The sequence below is a fragment of the Malaclemys terrapin genome, chromosome 6, assembly GCF_027887155.1.
Source record: "Malaclemys terrapin pileata isolate rMalTer1 chromosome 6, rMalTer1.hap1, whole genome shotgun sequence".
NCBI classification, from domain to species: Eukaryota; Metazoa; Chordata; order Testudines; family Emydidae; genus Malaclemys; species Malaclemys terrapin.
In genome coordinates this window covers 42871586-42883707 of record NC_071510.1, presented here as the reverse complement: position 1 = coordinate 42883707, position 12122 = coordinate 42871586, and the positions used below count along the sequence as shown (strand labels likewise).

Genomic DNA, 12122 nt, shown 5'->3' with positions numbered 1-12122 from the left:
TCAGAGGGGGCTAGCATCTCAGATGTTTCTCCTTCCAGGTAAGTGTCTACCCAGTGGCTCTGCTAGGAATGTGTTATTAAATGAGCTGATTGGGGGAGCTATTGGGAAATTGCAGTAGCAGCCACAGGCAAGATTAGGCTTTTGTGATGGGTACAAGTGAGTTTGTGTAAAGCTCCGAAAAGGGTTGGATTTCACGTTTAGGGGACTCTCCTGACAATTTTCAAGAGAGATGGACTAAATATGCCTTCAGGAAAGACGTGCAATATTACGGAGCAATAATTTTGGAAATTTTTAAAGTTGTATTCTATTTTTAGAGACATTTTTATACCTGTAGACGCTTCTGCATTGGATAATTTGGAGTTTGGACTCTCTGCAAGACCCAACACGATACTGCACTAAAAATGCATTTTAAAGGTGACTAGAAAGTATAGTCAACAAAGAAACATGGTGTTCACAGATACAGTAACAACAAACTCTACTTGCCAATACTTACCCTGGGAGAATCCAGTGCACTAAGGGGCTTGTCTCCCCCACTGCAGATTTCCCATAAAGTGGTACCAAAACTCCACTTGTCTGTTGCCAAGCTTAGCTGTTTAGGATTTTCAATGCATTCAGGTGGAACCCAGGGTATCCTTTCAAGAAGAACTATGTAATCATGAAAACACAACAGGTCACGAATAATACTGAAGTGTCTACTTTTATCTGCAAATTCTACTTAAACACATTCGAATTAGTAAAAGTTTGAATTTCTACAATTATCTCTTATTTTTTAGAATGAAATACTTCAAACTCTTCTGAAGTTTCTGTTCTTCAATAGTAAATGCTAAATGACACATGCACAAATGATGAACACTTGTAACAAGGATGAAGTATCATTGCTTCTAATTTTAAAAGTTCATTGACTGGTTTCTCTTTATAGCCCCATGAAGCCAGATTTAAGGAATTTCTACATCATGTTGTTGCTCTGACATGAATGCCCTTTCCCACTACCATCAAGAAACAGTAGTTCCCACACAAGACTGAGAGGGTGAAAAATCAGAGGCACATGCTTAGTAGTTTTCAGATGGGGCACAACATGCTGACTCTGCAACAAGCAGCAGTGTGCATACAGAGGAATTCAACTGTTTGAGTCTTCATTATTTGATCAAAACTAAAACTGATTGGGGTAACAAGTTAAAAGGATACTGTCAGATCAGTTTAGACCCAAGATTTAGGATTTTTGAAATTAAGTTTACAGAAAGACTACCATCAAAAGAAATATTGCAACTTTTAAAAATTCCAAAGGTTGCTGCATCCTGCCAACATATATAAACTATAAAGTAAAACTGATTAAAACCAAAATGGATTAGTCTGTTTTCATCTTCCAAACTGAATATAGCAAAAATAAATAAATAAAAAGTAAACAATATCAATGAAGATTAGTACTTTATATTTTAAAAATGCTTCCAATCTGAATAATCTAAGGTGTTATTTGTAACACAGCTAAGGAAACCTGTTTAAAACTATATGAATTTTCACCTGACAGGGTCACTTTAAAAGACAAAAAAGGGGAGTCAGTGAGAATGGATACATTATATATCCATCTAGTAGTCAATCATCAGATGCATCTACTTGTGCATGTTGTCCTATTAATATTAATATTTTTATTCCATTTGAAAGCATTTCACAGCTTGTAAAAGTGACAGAACAGCAGCATATTATGGATATATAGGTCATCATTTTCAAGAGTGAAGTGATTTCAGGTGCCCAGCCTGAGATGCGTGGGGGATGGTTTTGAAAATCAGGCCCCCGTAGTTTCAAATTGGGCACCTAACAATCACTGGTTACTTTTGAAACTGCTGGGCTTTCCATATGTGCTCAAAACCTCTCCACATTACTATGATAAAGCACTTCAATCCTGACCTGCAGTGACTACTAATCCAGCAGTATGCTACAAGTACAGTAGACTGAGTCATGGCACATTACAGTCTGGTCAAACATTCCTTTGGAAAAGATGTTTTGTTTAGAACATACAGTAATCTATATTGAAATGCCAGTCTTCCCAATGCACCATCTTAACCTGTTTGTGTTTTTGTACAGACTTATTTAAAACCAAATAAAATCATCCAGCAGAAAATGTTGACTGTTTTCTATAGCCATTTGTTGGCAACAAGATGCAGTTTTAACTGCTGTCTGGGATGGTGTTTTAGGGACTGGAGAAAGGCTGGAGGAGCTTATCACAATAAACAATCAGTAGAATGAGAGCTCCGAGGAATAAAAATACAAATATTTTCAATGTTACAAACAATAGCCAAGACAGTTGACTCCAAGACTTACTGTCTTTTGGCAAAACTGTCATGCTGATGCCAGGATCACTAAGCTTGATAAACGGAAGGTTTCCAGACTTCCTATCTTCTTCTCTGATAAGCAAGATATTTTTTGCACATACATTCCCATGAACCAGGCTTTTATCTTCCTGATAAAGATAAATACATTTTTATGTAAATAAACAGGTAAAATCCAGAAGGCATTTAAAAGAAAGTGTTAGTCTAGAAAATTAAATAGATCACATATTGCAGGCAGGAATAAAATGACACCACTAATTCCTCTCCAACTGGTTAGAAAATTTAAATATTGGTTAAATTATGTCCATTATCTATCTAGATTTAAAATTTGGATAGCTTTAATATATGTTCAACAACAGGGGTCGGCAACGTTTGGCACGCGGCTCGCCAGGGTAAGCACCCTAGTGGGCCGGTCCAGTTTATTTACCTGCTGACACGGCAGGTTCGGCCGATCGCGGCCCCCACTGGCCGCAGTTCGCCGTTCTGGGCCAATGGGGGAGGCGGGAAGCCTCAGCCAGCACCATCCCTCGCCCGCGCCGCTTCCCGCCGCCCCCATTGGCCTGGAACGGCGAACCGCGGCCAGTGGGGGCCGCGATCGGCCGAACCTCCACATCAGCAGGTAAATAAACTGGCCCGGCCCGCAAGGGTGCTTACCCTGGCGAGCCGCATGCCAAATGTTGCTGACCCCTGTTCTACAACTAGACAGACATCAACTAAGGCCTGAAGTATATTAGTAATTTGAAAAAGGCAGCAGCTTTTACTGGTGTTACCTTCTAATAGTGTTAATAGCTAATTTATATTGAGCATAGGAAGATGAAGGGGGGAAATGGTAGGCATGATTCCTGGAAGAAGTTATTTTTAAGTTGGGATTTCCAAGGAGGAGAGAGGGGACCATTTGGCAAACAAAACAGGACAAAATAAGAGCTGTTTATGAAGCAGCATGAGAGAAGGAATGACACCAATCTTGTAATCTTGTAAGTGGTTAACTCTCAGATGGGACTAATTCTGTCCCCTCTTCTCCTTTCAAGTCCCTTTTAACTTCAGTAGGAATACTGCTCACAGATCAACCCTTAATTATAGGCAGGGCTGGCAGCACCGTCCATTATTAAGGTTGCCCAACACCTCCCATTATAAGGTCCTATGCCCAGTTGCTTATAACTTTATGAAACTTTAACTGTCAGGGGTGAAATTTTTCATGCCCGATGTCTGCATCAGGCTCAATTTTCTTGGAAAATTTCAGCCAGAATGGTTCAGTTGTTTTTGAGAAGGATAAGAAAATATACATTACTTTGCCCAAATTAAAAAATTAAGATCTTTCACCTGAAATGCTCTACTGCCTCTGTGCTTTGGAGCAGAGACTTGAAATTTGGCAGGGGTGGCACGTGTGTCAGAGATGTATGTACCTTTTGCCATCCTCATGAAAATCAACCCAAATTTGCCCAAGTTATAAGCCTTTGAAAAAAATCAGTTTGCACATGCAGTAAAGACTTCTTCAACATTAACAGCTAAAATCTCCACAAACTGCATCCTCACTGAGCGTGCTGGAGCCTCTCACAGCTCCTAGTGCCGACTAACTGTGCATGCACCATCTCCACAGATTAGCTAAGCATGCTCCGGCTCAGGGTTATGAAGGCTCAGAAGGGCTTTCCCTGTAACTGCTACTCTGAACCGTGATGGGTCTGGGAGCTAGAACTGAGAGCAGGGCCTATGCCTCAAATGACCCTCCCTGCTGGCACCACAGAGGGGGAAGTCATCTGAATTGCGAGAGAGAAAGGAGTAGACTGGGACAAGGAGTCTGGTGAGACTGGGACTGGAGGAGAGAAACTGGGACTGGGAGTTGGAGGGGGAAACTCGGATTAGTTGGGCAAGGAGCCTGGGACTGGGTGTGGAGAGCAGAGATTCTGACTCAAAGAAAACTCAGAGGCGGAGATGGCTGGGGAAAAAAAGACTGGGACGAGAAGCCTGAGGAGTAGGGTCTTGGATTGGGAAGGCAAGGAGATTGGGACTGTCACAAGTAGCCAGCGGTGAGGAAGAGAAAGGACTGGGACAGGGACAGGTTGATGGGGATGGGGCAGAAGAAATCAGCTTGGTGGAATGTGCAAAAGTCTGGGCCCACTAGAACACACTCCCTGGAGGGGAGCCTGGAATGGAACCCAAGACAGCTGAGTCTCATCAGTCTTCTGGTGCCGGAAAATATCTGTGAAACCCACTATCAAGATGAGTGTCTCATCTCCCTTTAGTGCTGGTTCACACAGTGGATGACAATCTACTAGTGGTAGCAGTTACTCCGTTACCTCTAGTGCCAGATGTCTGTCAGGTGGATCTAAAGCTTCCAACCCTACTGAGGAACCATATGATGGAATTTCTTTTTTTTTCAGTTTGCTTTTTTTTTAAAAAAAACCTAGGAAATCGTATACAAAAGGCTATGCTAGAAGAATATCATGAAGGTTGCAAAGTCAAACACTCAGAAATCAGAAAATACCAGAATTAAGGCTGTCTGTACAATCTTAATTCAGCTCCCTTATTCGTACGCATTATGATATAGTCTTTAATTACATAAACACATACTTTTTTTTCCACAGGTCCCCTGCTTCATTTAGTGAATAGGATGGATCTGCTCTGGGCATGAATCAGGACTTCATGGTAAAGGAGGCTGCTTTTCGTAAGACCTCTGCCCCATTTGTTGCAGAATTTGGAAGGTGTGTAGTGAATGAGGTAGGGGATTGCAGAAAATAAAGTGAGGGTCTCGTGGTTAAGACAGTTGAATGCTGCCCTAGTGGACACTTTTGACCTCTCTCTCTCTGTGCCTCAGCTTCCCAGCCATCAAATGGGGATAAGGATGTTGTGAGGATAAATTAATTAGCGTTTGTGACGCACTCAGATACTATACCAATAAGCCAGTGGCAGGCAACCTGTGGCCTGCACACGGCTTGCCAGGGTAATCCGCTGGCAGGCCGCGAAACAGTGTTTACATTGACCGCCCACAGGCACGGCTGCCCGCAGCTACCAGTGGCCGTGGTTTGCCATTCCTGGCCAATGGAAGCTGTGGGAAGCTGTGCGGGCTGGCTGCTGCTTCCCGCAGCTCCCATTGGCCAGGAACTGTGAACCGTGGCCACTGGGAGCTCCGGGCAGCCGTGCCTGCGGACAGTAAATGTAAACCCTGTCTTGTGGCCAGCCAGCGGATTACCCTGACGGGCCGCGTGCAGACTGTAGGCCTCAGGTTGCCTACCACTGCAATAAGTACTACAGAAAAGCTTATGACAGAATTAATAATGCTATCTTCAGAGTAGTGTATGAACAGTGTGCAGTAAATTAGGCCACAAACTGAACAATAAGGAGAAAACAAAATACTGAATTAGCTGCTCATTAACTGAACACTGTCCATTCTGTGAACTGAATGAGGCATGGATCCTGAGGAAAAAATATTATGTGATTATGTAATTAAAGACTATCTTCATGCGAACTCACAAAGGGGCTGAACTAGGTTGCACAAGCAGCCTTAATTCTGGCATTGCCTAACTTTTGAGTGCTTGACTGCATAAAAATCTTTTAATGTAGATTTTTGTGTGTGTTTGTATAATATGTATAGATAATAAACCAAGCATATGAATTTGACCATCAACTAAAAAAGAAAAAAACGACTTACCAGAAAATGCATGGCCAATGCCAACTGTTTGGCAACTTCCAATTTCCACAAGATATTGATAGAATTTTTGTTTTTTTTCAAATATGTGTCCAAGGATCCGAATCTGACATACTCCTGCACCAGGATATCTGATTTAAAGTGTTTAAAAAGGTAAAAAGACTGTTTAATTTTTCATTCTTGTTTTATAAACATACTGCTACTACTAAGAAACAGATCCAATTTTTAACACCTCCCCCTACCTTGTGACAATAAAAGTAATGTGGTTTCAAGTTAGCATCATAATGTATAAGTGTATCAATGTCATATTGCATTAATAAAACAATCATTTCAACTCAGTCACTGCAGTTGTTTACAAACTTTCTTCTTTTTTTAAATCTAAGGTTTCATCCTGCTGAATTGAAGGTTTTGCTATTGAAACACATTCTTTGTTGGAACAACAGCAGTTCCCTTCTGAAAACAAACTGTGCTAACAGCTTATCTTGTGTAGGCACAGCCATGAGAAGAGGCCCTTTCCCCACAGCCTGCCTGTATTAATCTGGCAACACTTGCTTAAACAGTCTTCTAGTCAAGGACCTAGGAAGCCATATAGCACAGCTGCATGGTTGCCACTGTCTCAGTGGTTTATTTTTTTAGAAACAAATAATTTAAAGTGAAGTGAAATGATCCTGAGGTTCTGCTTTCAATTGTATTAATGTTCCTCATTTGGACTCCAAACACCATGAAACCTATTGTAACCACAGTGTGTTTCCTGCTTTATAATGCAAAAACTGGCTTGCAACTTAGTCTTTTAGAGAACATGCAGTGCTTTCAGAACTATACAAAATAAATTTCACTCAGATCTGTAGCAGACTTATCTGAATTAAATGTAGTCATTGCTAATATAAGGGACTGGCCTCCTCTCAGTGGACTAAGGAAGTTACCTATGTAAATCTCCCATATCTTTAGAAGTAGATAGACTACAGAGTCTAATTATGAGTTTAAAGATAAATTACTATACTTCTAAACAAGCTGTCTGAAGATAAAATTCCCTACTGATACAGTACATTATACAACAATTGAAGTGTGTATGCTAACACCACCACAAGTGAATTGGGAAACCAAGGAGAATATTTACTGAATATTAACATACAGTTACAAGAATGCTATAGCCAGGGTGCTCGGAAGTATAACAATACATATGTAAAATTATGTTACAAAATGTGAACGCTAATCCCAGAAATCCCAGAAGGTTTCTACTTCTATTTTTCCAAGGACAAGCACACTTAAAGAAGACAGATCATGTAAAACATTTATGTTTTAAGTAGAGGCCTAATAGTAAAAGGACGTAGGGTGTGTTATCAGAGCAATACAACTAGGTAAAGTGGAGTCTACCAATCCTCACCCTCCTGCAAGAAAACCTGCTTCCGTTCTTAGGAACTTTAGAGAAAAACGTGTATATGGAGATGTTTTAAACTTTTGTTTATTTCTTAAATGTTGAAATGGCAAACATCTTTGTGAAATGTATTCTTACAGATATGTTAGATAAATGCAAAGCTCTTAATACAGCTTCTAATTTCATTGCTATTAAAACAGTAAAAAGCTTTATGTATTAGCATGGAATCTAATGATCTTGCTAAAGTAGTGTAAAAAGCCAGTTAAGTACAGAATATTTATATTATAGGGGAATTAATTACTGGCAGTGGCAAACCCTCAACCAACTTCAGAAGACCAGAATAATCTTTCCAAAGTCAACACCTTTTAATTATTTAAGCTCAAGACTTTGTAAAAGTTATTTAAATTTAAGACGACTATTCTGACAACTAAAAACTTTTCTATTAAAAAAGAGTATATGGACTTTTTAAAAAAAACAGAATTGAATTTCCTTTTAAACTCTAAACAAAACTGAAAGACTCTCTCAGAAAATGGACTGAATAAAAAGAGTTAAAACTAATTTTAAAAGTTATCTGGAATAGATCTTTCCTGTCCCAAGAAGCACAAAGGCGGGAAGAAATGCTGCATATTCATTAGGCAGACTGCACATTCAGGAGCTGAAGGTGTCACCTAAGCCAACCCCCAAGGTATGAAGCTAACCAAAGAGCAAAAGCAACTAATTTTGAATCTAAACAAGCGTGAAAGAGGAGCGTTTTCCTATAATGTAATGAAAATTGGAAGGAGAAGGGTATACAAACTCTGAAGTGAGCACCCTTTCCATCACATGTATCCTCGGCTATCCTGCTCAACATAGCACTCCACAAGCAAACTGCCACAGACAGAGAAGACTCAAGAATAAACCAACCCAAGGATACCTCCTCCAAGCCTTCAACATCGACTGGTGAGAGAAAGTTAACTAAGACTCTAAGCTAAGGGATCTTGTAACAATTGTATTGGGATATGAAAATACTGGTGTAACTTAAATTACTGTTTCTCCTATGCAGTGTAGTTGTAGCCATGTCGGTCCCAGGATATTAGACACACAAAGTGGGTGATGTGATATCTTTTATTATTGGTCCAATAGAAGATATTACCTCACCTACCCTGACTGTTTCTCCTGTTAATCACCAGATGGTTAGACCATGTATTTCTGGACAAGAGACTAATTTTGGGGAACAATATACTTTGGTCTTAACTTATCAAGAAGAAAGCACCCCCCAAAGGTGATTGACTCTCAAGGATTTAATCTCTGTTAAAAACTCTAGACATCTATCTGTGGAGAAGAGTTTGTAATAGAAGTCACTAGTCTATCACGTGTATTCTGTCATTTGTATTGTTTTGTTTAATGTTTCTTTTCCTTTCTTTAATAAGGAAACAACCATAGTTAGTGATTGTGATTTTTTGCTTGGTCTTGATCATGGTAGTCAGTAAGGTACATACCCCTCACTCCACCCCATGCGACTAAGTAGTGGGAGTCACATCCCTTAGTTGGCAGTAAGAGAAACAGTTAGTAAGAGCTGCCTACCATTTCTTGTTTCTCTGGACTAAATATTTTTAGTAATTATTAAAATAAAATTCCTTGACATCCAACAATTTAAAATGATCCCTTTCCACCCCACAAAATGATGTTAAAATAACTTGGAGAATCAAACACAAACATAAGGGCCATTGTTCTCAACCGGTGGAGTCCTGCCCTCCTACATTGCTAAATGGGATAGTGGGTCCCAGTGTAGAAAAGGTTGAGAACCACTGATTTATACTATTTATTTCATGTTGTTTCTCTCATCATGAAAGTTCTGGACAAGCTGCAAAGCAAGGATAAGGCTTTGCTGAGCAGTCAAGGAAAATATATGGGCATTTACATTTTATGATGCAGATAAGTAGGATTTAGGATCTTAAACAACTTTGCTTACAAAATCATTGCAGATCCCCTTTAACTGAATTCAGGGGACATCTTGCAGAATGTTGAGCTCTTCATTACTCCCACGATCAAACAAAAAAAAGGGATTTCGACACTTACTGTTACTATAAAATGTTTTATTTTGTTAAAAAATGGGAATCTCAGAAAGAAAACAATACGATTCTATAATAACTTAGAAAAGCCACATCAAAAACTAAAACAGAAAACCAAAGTTTATTTAGCAAAACCTGGCCTCTATGCCTTTGGTCTGAGTAAAAGGAGTGGAGGGTAAAAAATGACCCCAAGATAAGGGATCTACTAACACTAATCTGCCTTAAGACAATATACACCTACAAAAACAGGAGAACTAGCTCATATAAAAGCCTGGCGTATGAGGGAATACATAAATAAAATCTAGAACAACAATCTGAAGTTGCTTTAAAAAAAGTTACTAAGGACATGCTACATACCCATATACAGTTCCTAGGATGATTTTTTTTACTGGAGGGAAGGTAGGAGGGGGGCAGAGTTCTGTTGAAATAAGGGGCCACATTTTCAGAACTAGTTGCCTAGACTACACCTTCCAAAATTGTATTTGTCCCCACAAAAATCAGCATTTGGTCATGTGCAAAGGGTAACAATCAAGACTTTTTGCAGGGCAAATGGTGATTTGCTTGAACAATCAGGCACCTATGCTCACCACTGATCACTATGGACATGCAAAAGGCAGGTGGACAAATTGTGGAAACCATTTTGTCAGCTGATTCTGAAAAGCTGGCTCTTAAAAGCCTTTGCCAGTCTCTACAGATGTATTAGCAAATCCTTCACAAAAGGTTACACTGCATATTCCCACAACCTGTTCAAATTTCCTATGATGCTTGCTGATGTCACTTACTCCTGAGTGACAAAAAGTTAAAAATTCTGCATCAAAAAATTAAAAATCTGCACACAATATTTTAAAATTCTGCAAATTTTATTTGCCAAATAAATGTGGAGGCCCCAGCATGGCACTGGGGAGCAGAGGCCATTGGCTGCACAGAGGTGGGAGATCACTGTGCAGCTCCCCACCAGGACACGGACTCAGGGGTGAGGCTGCACCCAACCCTGAAACAGCAAGGACCGGACCTGCCCCAAGAACACCCCAGGGCCCTGCCCCTCCATGTGGGCAGGCAGGCTCAGCAAGGCAGGATCCAAGTGTGGAGGGGCTTAATGTGGGGAGATCCAGATGCGGGTTGAGAGGGTTCTATGAGGGGTAATCTGGATGCGGGCGGATCCGTGGGGCATCCAGGTGCGGGGTGGATCTGGATGCACAGGAGCTTGTTGGGGGGTTCTGGATGCAATGGTAATGGGACTCTGCAGGGGGTCCAGGTGAAGCTGGTTGGGCGTAGGCATGGGGGGGGGGTCTGTGTGTGTGTGGGGGGGGGGGTATAGAGCTCGACAGGGGGTCTGGGTGTGGGGCCCTCCGTGGGGGGGTCCAGATGCTGGGGGAGTGGGGCTCATTTGGGGGGAGGTTCTGAGTGAAGAGGGGGTGAGGCTTGGTGGGAGGGTTTGGGTATGAGGAGGTCTGGATGCACAGGGGTTAGGCGGATGGGGGAGCAGCTCCCTGTACAGGGATCCCTCCCCCTGCAGCTGAGGAGCGATGGGTGCAGGAATCAGGTGAGGCTGCAGGAAGCTCTGCAGACAGGGGAGAAATCTGGGGGTGGGTCTGACCCCGCCCTGGATGCCATGCAGGGGAAGAGGAAGGGCCCATCCTCCCCAGCCCAGCTGGGACTAGCAGCTGAGCCCAGCACAAGGTAGAAGCCACCAGCTGGGTCTTCCCCAGTCACCCCTCCTGCTCTACAGTGATTTATCTCTCTGCTGGCTGCCCTGAGCATCCAAAACATACTGCTTGGGAGGGCTGCATGACCGCTCTTGTGGCTTCCCTTTGCTTCCCTGTCAGAAAGTCATTTTTCTGCAGGGAAGCAAAGAAATCTCAAGGGGGCATAAATTCTGCACATGCACAGTGGCACAGAATTCCCCCAGGAGTAACTGTCACTCTTTCACAAGAATGCCTGCTGAGCCACCCCTGTACGACTAGGATGCAAATAAATTTTGCAGCAGGCTTTTACACAATATCAGGAACAGAAACTGTAATGAGAGCTGTTTGAAATTATATAAATATAATTGATTTTACTTACTCTCCTCCCCACAGACACATACTCCATAATTCAATACCAAGTGCTTGTAAGAAAGCTGGCTCATCATGCTTGCTGCCTCAAAGAAAGACTGCAAGTGCAAGGCAGAGAGAATGATAATCAGTGAAGAAAAATCAACTGTTAAATTATTTGGAATTAAACATATTAAAACCACCCACATTTTCACATTGCTTTAATTCCTAACTTACTGCAAGAAAATTGCATAACTGATTCCATCTTGTTGGCTTGTGCAGTGACTTTTTTTAGTAACTGTTTTATCCACAGTGCATACATGGTTTAGTCAGCAATCTAATTTCTTGGTGACAGGAAAAACATCGGTGGACAAGAATGTTTTATACATACAAAAAGTGAGCAGCGCTCATAGGGAATCTCTTTTAACCTATGGCAGATATCTGAACTCCACAAAAAGATGGCCATAAACAACAAATGGAAGGTGGTTAACTGCTCACAAATTTTGAACTAGAGTATTTCATTGCATTTGCATATAGTGTATTGGATCAAAGGTGAAATCTGGGGCCAAATTCTCTCCCTGGATCCAGCCCCTTTCTGCTGCTCAAGAGTGCAAAGGACCCTAACACTGGCCATATATGGTCAGCTGAGAATTCTCTCGGGGGTGTGTGGAGGGGTGAAGCTCTCAGAAGGTGTGA

General features: G+C 41.4%; 1 protein-coding gene across 3 annotated transcripts in view; it reads right to left on the bottom strand.

Annotated features, from left to right (window-relative positions):
- JAK2 (Janus kinase 2) overlaps positions 1-12122 on the bottom strand; it is a 141997-nt gene that overhangs the window by 24306 nt on the left and 105569 nt on the right. For all 3 annotated transcript variants that reach the window (XM_054031926.1, XM_054031927.1, XM_054031929.1), the window contains 4 exons: positions 11458-11545; positions 5971-6098; positions 2317-2455; positions 494-645 (listed from right to left, as the gene is read on the bottom strand). In XM_054031926.1, coding sequence (XP_053887901.1) covers positions 494-645; positions 2317-2455; positions 5971-6098; positions 11458-11545 — 507 coding nt within the window. The remainder of the gene's footprint in view (positions 1-493; positions 646-2316; positions 2456-5970; positions 6099-11457; positions 11546-12122) is intronic.